The following is an 18,780-nucleotide window of genomic DNA, read 5'->3' as shown; positions in this document are numbered from 1 at the left end:
CACATGAATGTGTCATACTCAAAAAAGAGATGACCCAAGAGAGGCTGATGCCAAACAACTTGGATTTTTCTACTTAAAACAACAACAACAAAAACAAAACCACAGAAAAGTTAAGCTTAAAGAAAAATAATAGATAATGGGGAGTAATTTAGTAAATTAGTCTCAAATGCAAGAAAAGTCATTGTTATTTTTTTTTTTTTTTTTTTTGCCCTCTCTTTGTAAAGTTTCCAAACTTACTATAGCCCGGGCCAAACTAGAAGAAAAACAAATTATGTGCTGAACTTACATTTTGGCTTTCCCCAACGCAGGGGAGAAAACTCCCCCGAATGAGTAAAACATGGAATATTTTAATATCCACTTTTAGAACTCAAATTGCTTTTTTTTCCCCATAAAATCAAGTGCAATGGAGCAGAAGTCTGTGTTTGTCACCAATCCTTTATTGAAACTGGTAACTGACACGCTTTATAATAGAACAACAAAAATAATGTTCAATATATACAGGCTTTGTATGGACTATTTTACTATACAGAAGGCAGAGTTGATAACACAATCTAATTTCCATAATAATTTGTGCACAAAAAGACACCCAGCAGACAATGTGTGAACATTACAGTGGAATGACATCACGGGTCCAGTGAAAATTCAGCCTAATACAAAACGTACTCATCTATTGCAAATGACGGCTTTCTAAAGACCCAGAGCTTTTCAGTAGTAATTCACCCAGAGTCCGAAGCAGAGATTTGGTGTGTGGCTATGAGTCTCTTCAGTGAAACCACCTCTGCAGATAAGTTTGCTATCCCCTGCTTCAGAAACAAATTCTCTGGGTCGGACACTTTGTAGCCACTGTCTTGCATTTCCACAACTCCAGTTTTGAAGCTATTCTGAGTTTTGCCATTAAGTTCTTTTTGATGCCAGTGTTCCGATTTGAGAGACCAATCTTGAATATTAGTCACCTGCACTGAAAAAGGGGTGAGGGCAGAATGTACCATACTTGGGGCAGTATGCTTCTCGAGTTCGAAATGTCTCTTGGGCGTCCCGTCCATAGGCGAGGCCGGTTTCGGTGCGGCGTCAAACTCGTGATCGAACGCTTCTACTTTGATCTGCATGGCTTTGGCTTTAATGCGGAGCTTGTGCGGCAAGGCGGAGGAGTTCACTTCTGGAACCTTCACCACGGTGGCATGGCCGCGCTGAAGCTCCACGGGAGAATGGATGGGGCCCTTGGGAACCTGCTGCTCATCTTCTCCGTCGGAGGACTTCCCCACCGCGCCGTCATCTGTCTCCGACGTCCTGGGGGAGTTGCTGGAGGACCGGGCGACCTGCAGCAGAGGGGGAGAGTGGGAATAGCTGGGGAACGTGGTCCCCATGAGGTTCTGATAGACAGAGGCCCGGTAGGCGCCCCGCTCATCACCAGGCTCCCTCGAGTAGCTCTCCAGTTCCACGGGCTCTTGCTTGATGGCCTGGAACTTGCTCTCGGGGCTCCCACAGCCACCCCGCACAGCCCCGTCCTGCGAATGTTCCAGCGAGGACACTTCAGAAACGTCGGACAGGGAGGCCTGCGGGGAGTGCTTGATGACAGAAATGCAGCCGCTCGTCACCATCGAGGGCTCGTGCTCATCCACAAAGGGGCCGGTGCTGGACTTGGACGCCTGGTAGTCTTGGAAGTACACAGCGGTAGAGTGACTGAGTTTCTGAATCTCTTGGGCATAGGCTGTGGAGCTAATTAAACCAAACTTTAATTTTAGGGAGAGCAGCTCAGCTTTTAAAGTGGCGTTTTCTTCTCCCAGGGCAATCAGTTTGTTCTCCAAAACCAGGTCATTCAGTCGACGTTTCTCCCGAGACCTCTTTGCAGCTTCGTTATTTTTCCGCCTCTTTTCCCAATACATGGCATCCTTCTTCTCATCGGGAATGAATTCCCGTTTTCTCCGACACGCGGAAGATTTGCTCTTCCCCACGCTGCCTTCATTCAGAAGCAGCTCTTCACCCCCTGTCAAGTCTTCCGAGACCTCACTCAACGCAGAGTTCAGCACCATCATCTTGTCCACACCGCTGCTAGCATCCAGGGATGCCTGCTCCTTCTTGATGGTCTGCATTTTTCTCAGCTGCATCAGAATCAGGACAGATTCCTTCCCCAGTATTCACAAATGCTTTAAAAACTGCGGTGGGAAAGCCATCAATGTTCTCTCTTCCGTTCTGCTGTCCGGAACGAATCTCGCTGGCTCCTCTTACTGAATGGAGCAGGGGTCTTCCTCCTAGGTTCCCTGCAATCATACAGGAGAGGAGTGTTACCCACTGGGTAAGTATTTATTGTCAATTACGCACGAGGAGCTACGCTAAGCATGGAGGACATACAGGTCTGAATAAGACATAGTCCTTCCCTTCAAAGAGGCTGCCATTGAGAAAAGGAGATAGGGAGGGGCCCAAATGCCTGTGCTGTAGGCTGTAGAGGACAAGTCCCCAGTGAGACCACTCAGCAGAGTGCCACGTGGTCCAGGACACTGGGAGCAAAACCGCATGTGCCCAGGCAGAAACAGAGGAAGGCTGTTTCAGGAGCAGAAATGGCGGGGGGAGGAGGGCGCGGCACGCAGAGACAGGACATCCCAGGAAGGAAATGACAGATCGCCTCTGGTTGGTTAAGTTTTAAATGGTACTTGCATATCGTGGTGCTTCTGAATAATTTTAGGTGACATTTACATCACTACAGAGCAAACACGGTCACCCACCTTCAAAGGAACTTTCCCAGGTAAACTCTCATACCCATACACAAATTCTGCAATTACATGGAATAAAATATACTCTAAAGCGAACTCTGTATTTTCACAAAAATGAAAATAAAAGCCACACAAACAACCCGAGTCGTGGTTGTTTTGATCTGACTCTAATGTGGACACACAGCTGTCCATCACATCCCTGACTGCATTCTGCCAGGTGGCTCGGCACACCTGGATGTACAGGACTCCTCTCAATAGAGCCATATCTTCTGATGCATCTGTGCTATGACATTAGATATGTTCCTCCTTTTTTCTGGTTCCTTCAAATTGATTTATCAAACATCCACTTAAAATTGAAGCACCCAAGGTGCTTTTTTGGGGGGGGGGGGTCCTGAAAAGTCTGCCCCAGCAGATTTCATTTATGCGGTAGTTTGGGACTAAAATAAACAGTTACTATTCAAAGGGACCTTTTTTTTTTTTTTAAGTAGAGTGCATTCTTGAAACTTAAAATTATTTTAAACCCAGGGAATGTAATTATGGAAAGAATTTCTTTCCATTTTACTAATTAGTTTCAAACAAAATATAAAAAAACCCTCAAAAATAGAACCATCGGCTAGCTTCCTTTTCCACTGATGAGATATTTATAATCTGAATTTGGCTTGACATGAGGTAATAAACCCATGTTAGATTCCAATAACAATCTTTTTGTGGTGGTTTTTGGACCCAACTGTGTTTCTTGACAGGGCTTCTCTGCCTGATTTCCCAGTAGGTAATACTTTCATAAAGGAGACCACCGTTCCTTCAGTGCTATCTGCATACGGCACTCTCTCCTGCCACATTAAAAAGGTTTAATGTTTTTGTTTTACATCACTCTCCCTTTCTTGTGCATAGTTTTGTAATGACTAATGAAGTGAAGTTTAATTTTATCAGCTGGAAAAGCCTGCCAGCTTCTTGCGCCTTTTCCAGAAGGAACAGAAGAAATGATGTAATAATTTCAGAATCATAAAGAGTAAGGTTTAATGCCACATTTTTGTCCGTCAAGCTGAGCCAACATGGAAACAGGCAGTTGCGACTTAGCGAAACCCATGATTAATAACACCAAGTTTCAGTTTGTTTTTGATAACACGACCTGAAGGCAAGGAGTCTGCACAGTAGGCAGTGATGGTGTAAAAAGGGAATCTTTCCAGTTATCACTTAGTGCAACAACACTGCTTTCTATATTCCCACTCAGGTTCGTCTTCTGACACGAAAATCCATTCTTTCCTCTACATATCAGTGGACTCTTCACGGCTAGCAAAGATTTCTGTTCCCCAGCTCGGCCAAGTCCCCACCACCCCAGTCAACTGAGTGTTGAGGCAGAGTCAACACCTTCACCAGCTGGAGGACTATGGCACCGATCTTTTTTGGGGGGGGTGTCCGTCAAAGCTCCACCAGCTCCTCACGTACTGTTTTCTGAAACATCGTACAGTTCCTTGAACACTATTATCTGGATACATTTTCCACTGGAGACTCACTCTTTCCCTTGCATTTTAAACTGTGTCCCCTCCTTTAAAAAAAAAAAAAGTCACATGCTTTTTACGTTTGTCTCCCCAGTGAGTTTTCACAGTTACGCTTTTGAAATGCCCCACCATTCTGCCTTAGTTACTCTTCCTAAACGTTTCCTTATTTCACCATTTCTCACCCAGTTTTATCATTTCAAATCTACCAGGGGGGTTGGGACTTTGCAGCCTCCTGGTCCGAAGGCCGCATGTGCCAGGAGCCTCCAGGGGGGGGGCTGCCCTCACCACACTCCGTGGAGGACACTGCCCCACACTCCATCTAACAAAAGTATCCCCCGTGTCTTAGCATCTCTCCGACCCCTCCTTCTCGCAGTCAAAGCACCACGTGTCCACTCTGTCATCTTTAGAACCTCCTTGGGACATTCAAAACCTACAGGAAGTCTCCTTTCTTTTCAATCTCCTTCCTATGTGAATTTTACTACATGTACCAGAATCTGGGAGTCTTCCCTCATCTGCAAATACTAATTGTCTCTCTGACTCACTGGCAAATCACCACCTACTATCTTAAGAGTATCTTCTGTAATATTTTTTATCAAATATTTTTTATCAATATTTTTTACTTGATAAAAATAATTTTTTACTTGATAAAAAAGTTTATCACGTGTATGAGATAATGCCCAGAAAGGTGCTGATTTCGTACACTGTGTCTTTCTGCAGGTTTGTTTTGTACATCCAACTAGTCTGCAATTTTTTTCAGGGTGCAAAGTATTGTCTTTGTGTCCTAGCAACAAACTGAATGTAGAGGTATCCGACATTTGATTGGCAGTCACTCATTTGCCTTATCTAAGGGAGTTTTATAAGTGAAACACTTTCTGATAGTTTTTTTTTAACTGAATATTATTATGTAAATTCTAAAAAAAGACATTTTACTTGTTAACAGAGAGCTTCTCTTATTCATTAATTGATTTATTCAACACAGAATACGGAGCGCCTACTGTGGACCAGGCACTGAGCCAGACTGGGGGCACATAAAGAGGGAGGGAAAACCAAACTCAAGACTCAAGGTACTCCTAGTCTCCTGCGGGAGCCAGACCGGAGAACCCAGCACTAGGGGAGGCAAGTGTGATGGGAGCCGTCAACATGGGGACCGGGTCACCCAGCACATCCTTTCTAGCCCCTCTGCTTGTTTCTTGGTATGGTGACAACACCACAAGCAATCCCAACAGGTGCCATTTACTGAACACTTACCACACAGTAGGGACCATGGGTCTGGCCTCTCCTGTGTTCATTACCCTCACGACAACGGTTTTCAAAACAGAAAAGGCTCGGAGAAGTCCAGTGACCTGCCCCATGCCCCCCAGCTGGTTAAGCAGCAGAGCTCAGCTGCAGCCCAGATCCCAGTCCAGCTCCCCTACCAGCACCCTCTCCGACGCTTGCACAGGGTTGTTCTGGTGCGTGCCCAGTTCCTCTTCTGGATCACTCCCACTTCTGAGTAATACACACCCATTTACTACGTTAGTCTTGCAGTAGTAAGGCACCACCAGATGCGGCGAGAACTTCCTTAAAGCAACAAAGGTACCACCTGGAACTTTCCTCCAGCCTCTTTGGCTGTGGTTTTATATTCCGAGAGTATTTAATGAATTACAAAAACATTCTAAACTCTCATCTCTGCTAAAATTTTAATCTCCTGACAATCCTATATGCTAAAATAGGGGAAAAGAAAAACAATGCCTAGGGGCATTGGATCCTATGATTTTTTGGTACAAAACCAAAAAGTATCCATTTTCAACATGGAGGGGAGGTGGGTAGTTGAAACACAGAGAGACTGAGTGACTTTCCCAAGATCACACAGTGCTGAAGGGCAGAGCTGGGCCTTAGAAACCAGTCGTGTCCCCTGAGAGTGAACTCAAAGAAGTGCTAACGTGGTTTACACGGCTTTCTAACACATCGGGGTTTATGCTCAACTAACGACTCTGTTCCAAACTGTTTTCCCTTCGCATTGATTTAACGCCCACGTCGCCTCTGCGTCACGCTTTCGGGCCGCCATCAGTGCTAGACTGTGGGCGCCCCTTCCATTTCCTTTCTCAGGCAACTGTCCCTTCCTGCCGGCTCTGTGACACTGGCATGTTCGGCGTGATCAGCCTCACCACCCCCATTAGATAACAGGGCTGCTTCATAAGAACACGAACAGAAAGAGAAATCGAAGAGCCGGAGATACCACATTCCCACCGACATATCTTCCCGTCCCTAACGCGGGCCACTGTCTCTAATTCATGCTTTTCGGAATACGTTACACCACTTCCACAGGCGGGAGTTAGGTTTGGTAAACGCTGAGCTGTCATGTGTATTCAAGTCAGATGACCTAAACGTGATCTTTAATTAAGATTATAATTTGGCTTAAAAAAGTCTAAAAAAGAATACAAGTTCACAACCTGTAAGTCTCCACCAAATTCCTCCTCGAGGAGTAACATGGTTACTTCTGCTTACAGAGACAGACCTGCGCCCGTCCCGGCCCCCAGCGCCCCTCCCAGAAGAACCGTGGCTGGCAATTCAAACTCTCTCCAAAACAAGAAGGAACATTTTGTCTCCAGCATCTAAAATCCTACCAATAGTTTAGACATTAAATCGTCTACTATGAGAAAAGTTTGTTATTAATGCTCCCTTTAAAGGGGACGTCTTCTTACAAATAGCTTGTATTACATATTTTGATTTAAAAATTTACACAAGATGAGATACTATTTGGAGTGCTCCATATTTGGGAAGCATTTTTGAAAGAGAACTATCTCATTGTCCTCCACTCTCTGGATATGCCATTTATTCCCTCAGAGGCACAGTATAGGTACCATTAAAGAAAAAAAAAATCATTTTATGTTAAATTGTAAACTATCTGTCCACTAAGCAGAGAGCTGCTTGTTTTTGAGATACATGTCATTTCGGTGAAAAATAAGCAAATAAAGTTAATCAATTCACAGCTCTTTAAACTATTAAAACTAGCAAAATGTCAACCTACATTTCTCGTGGTAGGGTTAACAATTGATGACATGACTGTTTCAATAAAACGCTTTACTTCTGTTCGTGGATAAGAATAAAATCCAGTACTTAAAAGCAAAGATCAAACAGGAAGAAATACGCATGTGCAGTCAAAGGGGATGCGGGGGGGGGGAATGTGTGTGAAAAAACTCAGCGAGCGCTGAAGTCACAAGGGGATTTTCTCATCAGGCTGAAAAATTAAAGGCTTTTCTTTTTTAAAGTAATCTCTATGCCCAACGTGGGGCTGGAACTCACGACCCCAAGATCAAGAGTCACACGCTCCACCAACTGAGCCAGCCAGGTGCCCCAAAGGCTTTTTAAATTAATAAAACTATGCTAAACCTCTCTAATTGCCAATGAAGTGCCCCCCGTTCAGCAAGAGAATTCTATTTCTAGTCACACAGACTTTAACCCTAACATTAGAGAGAAATGTGTACGTGATCCAGATATGAACACACACATACAGTGAGTGATTCTCATGCTTTGCCAAAGTCTGTCCTATCATAGCAACAAATTAACCTACTTTTTCTATTTGGGCGCATTTGTAAATAAATGTGTCAAAATCTGATCAAGTTTATGCTATGTGAAAATATTTCAAGTTTCTTGCACTCTCATCCTCAACAAAGGACCACTTAAAAATTAGATTCAATCTTAACAGATATGACAACATTGCATTTGGTGATAGCACTGATAGAACTTAAGGAACTGAAATATGAAACAGTATAATTTGACACTCTTTTATAAGAGGCCTGTGTTTGTAACCTACAGCGCACAATGCAAATATTCGGAAGACTGTGTGCAGGAAGGGCAAAGATGCTAACACATAGAAACAACTGCACGGCTGGGGAAGGAAAGACCAGCCACACCCTCACTGAAGAGGGAGAAGAATCTGGGTATGGGGTTAGGGGGGGAGAGGAATAGTAAAGCATTTTTAGAAAGCTGCAGTCACTTCAAAGTGGGGACCGCTTGTTTCCTTGCTACTTCCAAAGATAATGTATCAGTCTGACAACTAATCTGAAATCCTAAGGGACGCCAACAATCACAAAGTAACTGTTACAGGAAATTCTGCCATGGGTTCCCCCCAGCAGAGCCCGTGCAACACGCAGAATGGTGGCAGAAATGGTGTGGGTGCAGGACTGAGGTGGGGAGGGTTAGGGAAAGTTCTTGAATGTTTGTAAGTACACTGAAGAACCAACCACTCCAGTTCTCCTCAGCTTGACTTTTTGATTTCTTCTTTTTTATTTCACTTTCTTACCCAGTGAGCAGATGATTACAAATGTCATTTACTTTACTATGTGCCTTATGAATAGGACGGATTTTTAAAAAAAAATGTTTTCATGTTTACTTGAAGGCTATTGAATTGCCCTTTAAGATCCTTGGAGAGTTAACTGATAAAGACACCATGGTCTGATAACTAAAGGCGTGTAATACAAAGATCATTCTGATTCCAATGAAACTGAGTCCTCAAAGCACAGATTATTACGAATGGCATCTAGAAAATCCCCACTAAACTTTATCATAAAAACAAGCTTAAGCTCTCTAATTAAAACCGTATGAGAAATGTTTTGTTTTTTTTTTAACTACAGGAAAGTTATTTGCAAAGAAATTTGAGAGGTGATTGGGGGTAGCGGTAATACAAATTAATTTTGAAACCGAAAAAACTCTTATGTAATGTCTGTGATCAAAGGTCAACGTCTTTCGACATTCTCAATGAGTCTGATCTGGATAAAAATCAACTCAAATACAATTTAGGAAAATAACAGGATATCAGACAATGTGTTAATCCTGTGAAATACTGGCACACCTCACAAAACCCAGAAATGCATATTAAAGGAGCTTCAATTACATTGTTTCTGTCATAGTTTGAATCGAATCCCAAGTGTGCTCTCATTCCCTCAATACAAATTAAAAATAAACAACTCCTCACAGCATCAGTGCCATCTGGATTACAATGGAAATAATGAAGTATGTGTGATTTTAGCTCGGGTAAAAATAAAGCCGAGGCAACATGACTGCACCTTTTCCATGCCATGCGGCAATCACATTCACTTGGTGGAGCTGACTGTGGACCAAGGCAAGGTCAACTAGAAATATCCACTCCGTGGGTGAGTCAGGCAGTTGCTCAACACGGGAAAGCGCTCTAACAAAGGGTTTTTAATTTTCAGGTTGTTGCATCACACTGATGTTATAATTGCACTTCGCAAAGATAAGCCTTTAACACAGAAAAGGAAATTGTTTCAAAGACTCCAGTGAGCTAGCATTCACACTCTGGGGAGGGAGAGAGATGGGGGGGGGGTGTTACTAGCACAGCTCCCCCTCCCGTTTTCAGGCTGGGCTGCTAATCCATCTGTTGTGCCTCTACTCCCTCACCTGTAGAATGGGGATGGTGATAGAAGGCAGCACAGTGTCAGGCACAAGCAGGCTAAGGGGCTAGGAATAAGCTCTTCATTTTATTTCTTAAGAATGAGCAGCATCAAGGCAATGCCGATGTTGAGTGCCAGGGCTTTTGAGCCTCTCACCATTCTTAGGGAAGCCCTGCCCTGTGCGGCAGGTAGAAGGCTCAACCAGATGAAATCTGTGTATTAATCAAAAAGGCCAAACATCAGCAGTTTCACAGGACACGGCCTTAGTCGTCAAGCACACAGGCTGCGCACACTTCTTCCCAGAGGGCCCATCTGTGGGGTCTAACCCGCCTCGGCTGGTCTCGGGCCACAGATGTGTAGAGATGTGGATGATCAGGCCAAGGAAAGCCGTCACAGAGAAGTCAAAGGAACTGGAAAAAGCCAGGGCTGTGTGGCACTTGTTACATCATTCCTGCCACCACCAACTCACCTCTGTGTTCCTACCCACGCTTCCCCCAAACATTAACCCAGTGATTTCGGAGGCTCCGCAACACTGTCAAGAATTCACTTCAAACTTAAATTACCAGTGAACGCAATGGCACACAGTTTTGAGAGGGGGAAAAAAAAGTAATCATTATTAGAACAAAAATGTATCCCAAGAAGGATCTTTAATTATAGGCTTAACTCAAACTTCAGTCCTTACTATTATTGGACAGAGATTTAGGCAGAGAAAAATGAAGGTGACTGCCTTTATTAAAAAAAAAAAAAAGTCTGGTTCCTGGTGAATTGTATGGGAACGGTTTACTGAGCTCCTCAAAACTACCCAGCTCGATGGGTCATATTCCCTCAGTTTACTCTGGACACCAGCAGAGATCACAGCAGCTCCCAAAAATCACAGGCTGGGGCCTTAGGGCCCAGCTCTTCTGAGCCTGAACTCTAAGCACTCCGCCAGAGCTGGTCCCTAACTACAGACAGTGGCCTGCAGCTCAAGAGAGAAACTGATTGAGGGGCACGGATGTAGGATGTGATCCCAGAGAAACCAACTTTTCAACAAAGCAGACTGCCGGAGAACACCTGTGATGTCGCCCTGAATTCACTGCAAACCAGTTGCTGAGCACACTCTCAGAAGTCTTTATGCCAGGATGAAAGTACTGTAGTCTTACAGTAGGACAGCGGCGTCTACGTGGGCGTTTTGATTTTTGTTTTATTTTGAACTCGGGGAATTCAAGTTCTTTCTACTCTAGCCTTTGACCACATGAAGTAAAGGTTCATAAAAAAAAAAAAAAAAGAAAAGAAAAGAAAAAGAAAGAAAGAAAAAGAAAGACTCGACTATAGCCACATTCAAGCCGGGCGCCCCTTTCCATCACCATTAATGCTGGAGCGTCTCCACCCCCAATGTCCGTGGTCTGTTGACATTGGAGGTTTTCTTAGTCTTTCTCACTTCACGAATCAAGAAGCACTTGGCTCCGAAATACAATGAAGCCGCCTGGAACAAAGGTGTGCGCGGTGCTCAGAAGCTCACGGGGCAAAAGGCAGGAGGCAGGCCGCTAGAACTGCCGAGCCGCCCGGCTGCCCTCTCCTTGCGCCTCGCCCTGGGCGCCTCTCGCTCCTCCCCAGCTCCCCTCCCATTCCTCCCCGGCTGCGCTCCTCTCCCCTCCCTCGGCGGGGCGAACCCTAAGCGCACCCGCACTCCCCGGCACAGGTCCCTCCGCGCCCCCAGAGCGGCGCCTCACCGGGACCCGCCCCCACCGGGTGGGCGGCGCAGCGGGGCCTCGGCGCTGCCAGGACCCCCTCGCCAGAACAAAGGAATGTGGGGAGGGGGCGAGGAGGCGCGCAGGCCGCGGTGCGGCTCCCGCCCAAGCGCCGCCCAGGGCGCTCCGGGGTCCCGACCCTAGGCCCCCACGCTCCGCCCCCACCTCCCAGCCCCCTGTCTCCGTCCCCCAAGAGCCCGCAAGCGGGAGGGCGCGCCCCTGGAGGTCGCGATCGGAAGGTGGCGCTACGTGTTCCACTGCAGGCCCGGGGCTCCCTGCCCAAGCTCCAAAGTAGGTCGAGGTCTGACACCGGGGGGCCTGGAGCAGTATTAGCTTGTTGGAAAGCAACTGCAATTATTTGGGGTAATATAATTTGTTCCAGGTATGAATGTCTAAAATACGCCCCCCTCCCCCCCCAAAAAAACCCAAACCCTGCTCTTTAGTTATTTAAATGTTACGTCAGGGGAAAAAATCTGACATATACACACCATCATATACATATATTCACACATAATTACACTACCTAAGAGTGCCGGAAGAAATTTAAAATATGGGTACATTATATATTCATACATATTCACAGGAATAAAACTAGGGAATCTACACCAAAAAAATGCAATCCACTAACCTATATCTGTTTCCCATAAATCATAGCTGGTCTGGAGAAAAAAAAATACCCACGATGTGAAATAAATACTTGTGACCTCATTCCCTGTTGTTATTTACAAAAGCCAAGACCAGAAGATGACACTTGGCCATCCCCTGCTGTTCTCAGGGAACACAGCACTTTCCTAAAGTGTCCTTTATAAAGATAAATGGGAGTCAGCATCCAGCAAATCACCGGGCTCTGCGAAATGCCTTCCTAAAAATACAATCTTATCAAAGGTCTCCGAAGGCGTAGAGTTAAAACTACAGCAAATGGCCTTGAACTTGTATTTGCACATAGCCCTGGAGAAAACACCAGAAATAGCGCTGCGAGGCCACGATTGTTAAAATGTGATAGGGCTAAATTTAGAAGAACGCACATTTCATTTAGGGCAAAAGACACACATTCGGCAGCGTGAGCTAACTCAATGCTTTACCCGGTTGTCTACTTTCCTGTTTAAAATTATCCTTAAAAAAAAAAAAAAAAAACGTTACAGTGACATTTTAAAGGCTGAGATTGTCCTACTTTCTTTGTAGCAAGATTATAAAATCACGTAATTAGCTCCCGCTTCCTATGCTGACTGCCAGCAAATTCGGCAGTTACATAATGCAACATTTCCAGGAAACTATTATGCGATCTGTCTTGTCGTGTCTGAAAAAGCAATGACAATAAGGTGAGAAAAAGGGCTGATGGAATGGAATACGTGAAAATCAAGAAGGTAGGGAGGTAAACGCCACAATGGTTCGTCCCAGATTTAAAAATAATAGCTCAGGACACCTAAGGGGCGAACCCCGGGAGTACCCAAGATCAGAATACAACCCGAGGAATTCTTCATGTTTTGTAGGAGTGCTGAGAAATAGATCTTTTTATTTGGGACGTAGTATAGATATAAATGACGATCTAATATCCAACGCTGCGCTAAAATTTCCAAATCATTGCACACGTCCGTGCACATTCCCACATCTGCCCGTAACCCTAGCCAATATTTCACGGTGGACAGATTATGCAATCTGCGCAAGGACAAATCCCACAACCTTCCCGGGCGCTGGTAACACACGCTGACGACAAACAGGGTGGAAGACGTCGGTGCAGACACAGCCCCTGACACAAACAAACGCCGCGCACGCATTCTCGGAATGCCGTCACGGTTCACGCTACCAACGCTCGTTCTCAACAAGAAAATCAAGACTAGTCCCATTTACTCAGCCCCCTCCGCGCCCCCCGCCTCCCCCACCGCCAGCCCCGCAGAAGGGACGAGAAAGGAGGGAGCGCTGCCCTTCCCGCTCGAGATGGCTCAGCCTCCCCGGCGCTCTCCTCCACCAAAACATCAATTTTCCTGAAATCAGGAGACATTATGCAACAGCAGCGGGGGGGAGCGCAAGCCAGCCCGGACTACGTGCCGGCGCGAGGGCGCTGCAATCAAAGCAGCCACCTTAAGGTGGCGAGTCCCCTCCTGACAAGGCAGCAAAAGTTTATGTAATAAATGCCCCGCGCACACTCCCCGCCGCCGCCGGCCAGCCCCGCGCACAGCCCGGCCCGCGCCCCGCGCCCGCCGGCCGCGCGCCCCGGGAGCGGGCGGGGAGCGGGGCGCCGGGCCAGGGCGGCGGTGGGCGGAACGCTTACCGTGTTCCTGCTCTCGGGACGGCGAGCTCGGGCGGCGGGGAGAGAGCGCGGGCGGCCGGGAGCGGGGCCCCGCGGCGCGCGGGGCTCGGGCCGGGCCTCCGGGGCGGCGGCGGCGGGCGGCGGCGGGCGGCGGCGAGGGCGCGGCGCGGGAGGCGGGCGGCGCGCCGGGTCCGCGGGCGCCGTGGCCGCGCCGGGAGATGTGTGTTAGTAGGTCAGTTCCGAGCGCCGCGCTACGTCGCCGCCCGCCAGCCTCGCGGTGACGGGCGGCCGCGGCCCCAATCGCCGCGCCCGCACCCGCCCCCGGCCCGCCACCAATGGCCGCGGCCAGCGGGGGCGGGCTCTCCTCGGCCCCGCCCCCCCAGGCCCGCCCCCCCCCCCCTCCCCCCGCCCGCTCCGCTCTGCCCCCTCTCCCCGCTGCGCCGCCGGCCGCCCGCGTCCCTCCCCTGCCGCGGCCAGCGCCGCCGCCCGAGCGCCGCGAGGATCTGAGCCCCGCGCCCCGCGCCCGGCTCTAGGGTTGCGCAACGGCCAGCGCCGCCGCCGCAACCGGGGCGAGCTGGGGAAGGGCCCGAAACCCCCCGCCCCTCCACCCTTGCCGTCCGGCTCTCCCACCGCTGCCTTCGCCCTCCGGTCGCCGCGGTGCCTCCGGGAGCCCGGAGATCCGCGCTCACTCACAGGCGCTTTTTGTCTCCCCGAGCACGCAGCGTCGGGGCTACCTGTTGCCGACCGAGTACCCGGCCGAGGGCCGCGGCGACCCGGGCGTGGCGCGGACCTCCGCCTGCCCCTCCCCGCACCCTCGCGGGAGGACCCCTCCTCCTTGGGGTGGGCGAAGGGGGGTGGAAATTGGAGGGGGGCGCTGGCGAGCTGCCAGCACTCGGGGCGGGCAGCGGTGGGGAGGAGGGCTGGCTGCCGGTTGGAGCCCCGCGGTGCTGCGTAGGCAGCGATTACAATGCCCCCGCGCCTCTCACCGGGGAGCGCGACGGCCGGGAGCGGGGAGAGAAAGCGCAACACACAAACACCGCCCCCTGCACAATTAGGGCGAGGATGACGGATGCAAAGTTGTTGCGTAATAGGACTGGGAAACGAGGCTCGCCGAGGTCCATCTGCCCCCGGCCACGCCAAGAGGTGGCCGCCGCGGGTGCGCCCGGCTGGTACGCCCGCTGGCGTGCGCTGCTGGGGCTGAACGGTGATATCGGAGCTAGCGGCTCCTTAGTGTCATTTCTGCCTCTAATTGGATGCGGTTGTCTTCTCCTCTAAGTTCCCGGGCTACGTAAGAGACGTAAAGAAACGGGAGAAATGGCACCTCGCGGCGCGTTCCTCAGGCACCGCGCGCTGAAGGCTGTAAAGGCACGTGGCACACATAGAGCGTTTACAGAATGAAAGAGAGAGAGCCAGCAAGTCCGCCTTTGCGAAGGGAGCCATATTCCTTACAGTGACGCACAGAGTTGCCCAAATAGGGGATGTGGCAGGTCGAGAAGGACCCCGGTTCTGCTTGGACTATGCAGGAGCTTGACTGAATGCCTTCTGTGACTTTCCTTTCTTTTCCCTATGATACATTTTTTTTTAAGAAAAAAATTTGAACCAAACCCCGAAGTAAAGAGAAGAGTAAACTGAACCCCCAGCTACCATCACCGCTGCCCATCATCAGTGGAAAATCTGCTTTGTGTGTCTCTTTCTGTCTTCCCCGTTCTCATATTACACAGTAGTAATAAGCACCCAAAGAGTGATGTTTAAAAATGTTTATCACTTAGCACCTGGTTTTGGGAAAGCCTCACACTTCAAAGCGTTCTTCAAGGACAGTGCTGTGGTTCAGAACACAATTCATCTGGTAAAGTGTAGGTTTACCAACAAGGCCCTGACAATTTAGGCATGCAATATGGGTTTTAATATCTTCCCCAAATCCACTGTCCCAGGCTCTCAGCAATTCAAGAAGCACATCTGTCTATGGCTTTTGAGTCTGTCCCTTCTACTAGATATTTATTCCAAGGAGTTGACTCTCTTGATGAAAATAAGTCTTGATTTTGGTTTATAATTTACACTTACCTCATTTTTTACCACTATGTTTTCTTTTTCCAAACTCTCACAGTGCCCATTATAGTTTGAAAACCTCCCTTAGATGAAATTAAAATGATGTCTGTAAGTCAGTTACCTTTTCAGGGTTAGAAATGCAGCTAATTCCTAGAAATCCAGAGCCACAGAACTCCCCTACCCCACACCTACATGTTCTCCACATTGTTCTGCTTTTTGAACTATTTTATAGAATTCCAAAGCTGTTGTAGAATGAGTAGTAAATGGTTTTATAGAAGGACAACTTGAAATTGAAGAAAAGTAGGTAACATGCTTAGAGTCACCCCAGACAATGATAGTGGTGGTGTTGGGGGGGGGCGGTTCTGTGAACTTGGAAACTGGTTCTTTATGCTGAATTTTGAAACCTGATGCTCCTTTCATTACTTGGAGGGGGAGGTTCTAGATTGTGTCTGTATCATATCTGTGCATCATTTTTTGTTGCCACCCTACTTAGAAATCAGATGAAGTACAAGAGATGTCTGTGATACCAGCTTAGAAAGTAACTCTTTAGCTCCTCCTGGTGATTGGGAAACCACTGAGCAATACAATGAAGGCTCTGTCCCCATCACCCAAGAGGCGGTGTGTCTGATAGTATATGCTAGAACATTCACAGAATAGGCAAGCACTTGCAGATTAACACAAGTTCAATGGAGCATAAAACCTGAGACATTTGGAAACAAATTACTCAGGGTGGGGAGGCTTCTAGGAAGACGTCAGCATGTGCCTGACGGTAGAGCAGGGCTGTGACCAGGTCTCTGAGAGGAGGGGGAAGGGGGGTCTGGTTGAAGTATGAAGTCAAAACTTCCTTACTCTCAGCCCCTGTCAGTGCATGGGGTGGAGGATGCCAGGGAAGGGGAGGCATGGACGCTGATTGGGACTACGGGCAGAAGACAGTCGATCCCATTCCGCTACATCTGATTACACTCCCAATATACTTTCTGGTTAAGCAAATATGGGGAGAGCAGAATGACTACAAGTGTGGCCTCTCCTTCCTGAGTTGAGGAGTGCCTTACAACTGCAGAACATTTCAAGCTAGAAGATTCCCGAGAGGCCATCTGTCTCCAGAGGTCTTTCCTCGGGGCCTCATCCGGCAGAGGTAGCTACAATCTTGGATTCATAGCGAGAACTCAGGTTAGCTGCGTTGGATTGTGGCCGCTGGAGAGCCGCACACCCTGCTTCGCCCTCATGGGTTGTTGCAGCATGGGACAGAGTTCCAGTGGCCCCAGGCTCCAGTTTTTCAAAAGAGAGTAGACATCAAAAAAAAGTAAAATAAAAATTCTTTTTTTTGGTAAGATATCCTGATTTTTCTGTGTTGGCAAACAATTGGTTAAAAAAGAAGAGACCCCCGCAGCTTGGCGAGCTGGATGCTGGGCAGGCTGTGCCCCGTGACGGAGAATTCTACAGAGATGCCCCAGGGTGGGGGGAGCCATCGCAGGGCGGAAGGCAGGCTCCCAGCCTGACCCAGCTTGGACAGCTCCACCTTACCGGTTCTAGGTCGTGGCTTCTGGATTTCTTTGTAGGAAACCATCCACGCTTAGAAAGCCTTTGGCCACCGCTAGGGCCCCAGAGCCAGGCTCAGGGCTCTTGAGGCCAGGACTGCAGTCTTCCCGCTGCACTGTGCCAACGCAGGGTCCGGTGTCCATCCTGTAAACTTCACGAACATGAGGTAAAACAATTTCTAGGAATTCAGAGGTTGTAGTTTTGTGTTGTTTTTCAAGGTAGGCTTTAAACAGTGAGCTAGTGTGGGAGCGATTGCCGTGGCTTCTCACCCACAGGAGGCCTGCCCACACCCGTCAGTATGCGATTTATGCTGGTATTTTGCTTTGACCTAATGAGTCATTGAATGTTTAGGCAGAAACTTCCTGGAATGGGTATTTCTTTCTTTCATGCTTGCTCTTTGTTTTATTTGTACACTTTATGCCATTTCCAGTCATTAGGCTTGCTCCTGTCCTTCCCTGGGCCTTCCCTTTCCACCTTCTACTTGTGTTGACCTTTATTCTTCTTTTGTGCTTTCTTCTCCTGATTTATTCGATGTATTCTTCTTCTTCTTCCCCCTTTTTTTTTTTTGAGCTTGTAAGGAGGGGTGGGGGAAATGTTGGGGAGGTGGCAGGGAGGGGGACAGAGAGGGAGAGAATCTTAAGCAGGTTCCACGCTGAGTGCAGAGCCCATCTCGGGGCTTGATCCCACGACCCTGAGATCATGACCTGAGCCAGTCAAGAGTGGGACACTTAACCGACTGAGTCAGCCAGGCCTCCCTTATTCGAGTCATTCTTAGTTTCTCCTTTGGCCTTTCCCCCGTCATCAGATCCTCACTACTCCTCTGGATTCGCTCCTCTACCAAGTTTCCACCCCTCCTCCTTGCCCCCTGCCTAGCCCAGCTACAACCCAGACATTGTGAGGGTTTAGAATTTCCACTCTGCCTTCCCCAACCTCTGCCACATGGTTCCATCCACAGGAGTTCCATTAGCATGCTCGGCCTTATTATTCAAAAACTAGCTTCTGTGGGAAATTGGGTAATAGAAGATGGCCAAATAAACTCCCCACAGAAGCACAGGCTTTAAAGTAGAGAAGTTGAAATGTTTCGTATTAAATGCCTCTTGCTTAAGCTAAGAAAGAAATTAGATCTCTACACCGACTACATGATTTCCCCAGACAAAAGCATCTGATGGCCTGAATACATTTCAAAGCATTTCCAAAAGACCCAGGAAAAGACCAGAAAGAGGTGGTTTTGCAAAAAGAGAAGATGTTGCAAGTACAGCATTACAAAAACTGAAATGTGTCTTTAAACTTGGCCATGCAGACGGCACACATTTCAGTCAGCATTTGTGTGCCTTCATATTAAATGGCATATGTGAGTAAAGGTGTCAAAATAAAGGAAACTCACAGAAAAGGCAGGTGAGGAGCAGGGGAATACACCAAAAATGGTCAAGACTTGGGAAGCTGCTAATTGCATTCATTGCAAAATCCCCAGTGATGGGGTAAGCGCTGTGGCAGCAGTTGGCTGGCGACGGGACCCGGCAGGGTCACAAGAGTGTGAAATATAAAATTGTGAAATGTGTTCTGACAAAAAAACATCTTACTAAGAATCAGAGGTGACACATCCACCCTGCAATGCAG

The 18,780-nt window shown here is 48.0% G+C and overlaps 1 protein-coding gene across 1 annotated transcript; it reads right to left on the bottom strand.

Moving 5' to 3' along the window:
- Window positions 1–415: 415 nt before the first annotated feature.
- Window positions 416–13,700, bottom strand: NFIL3 (nuclear factor, interleukin 3 regulated). The gene is made up of 2 exons (XM_027615426.1): window positions 13,600–13,700; window positions 416–2,258 (listed from the first exon to the last, which is right to left on the bottom strand). Exon 2 carries the CDS (start codon window positions 2,103–2,105, stop codon window positions 717–719), a length of 1,389 nt encoding a protein of 462 aa, XP_027471227.1. The 5' UTR covers window positions 2,106–2,258; window positions 13,600–13,700; the 3' UTR covers window positions 416–716.
- Window positions 13,701–18,780: the final 5,080 nt, after the last annotated feature.

This window comes from Zalophus californianus, chromosome 13, assembly GCF_009762305.2.
Source record: "Zalophus californianus isolate mZalCal1 chromosome 13, mZalCal1.pri.v2, whole genome shotgun sequence".
Lineage (NCBI taxonomy): Eukaryota > Metazoa > Chordata > Mammalia > Carnivora > Otariidae > Zalophus > Zalophus californianus.
Note: the sequence above shows the minus strand (reverse complement) of the source record. Positions and strands in the feature narration are given on the sequence as shown.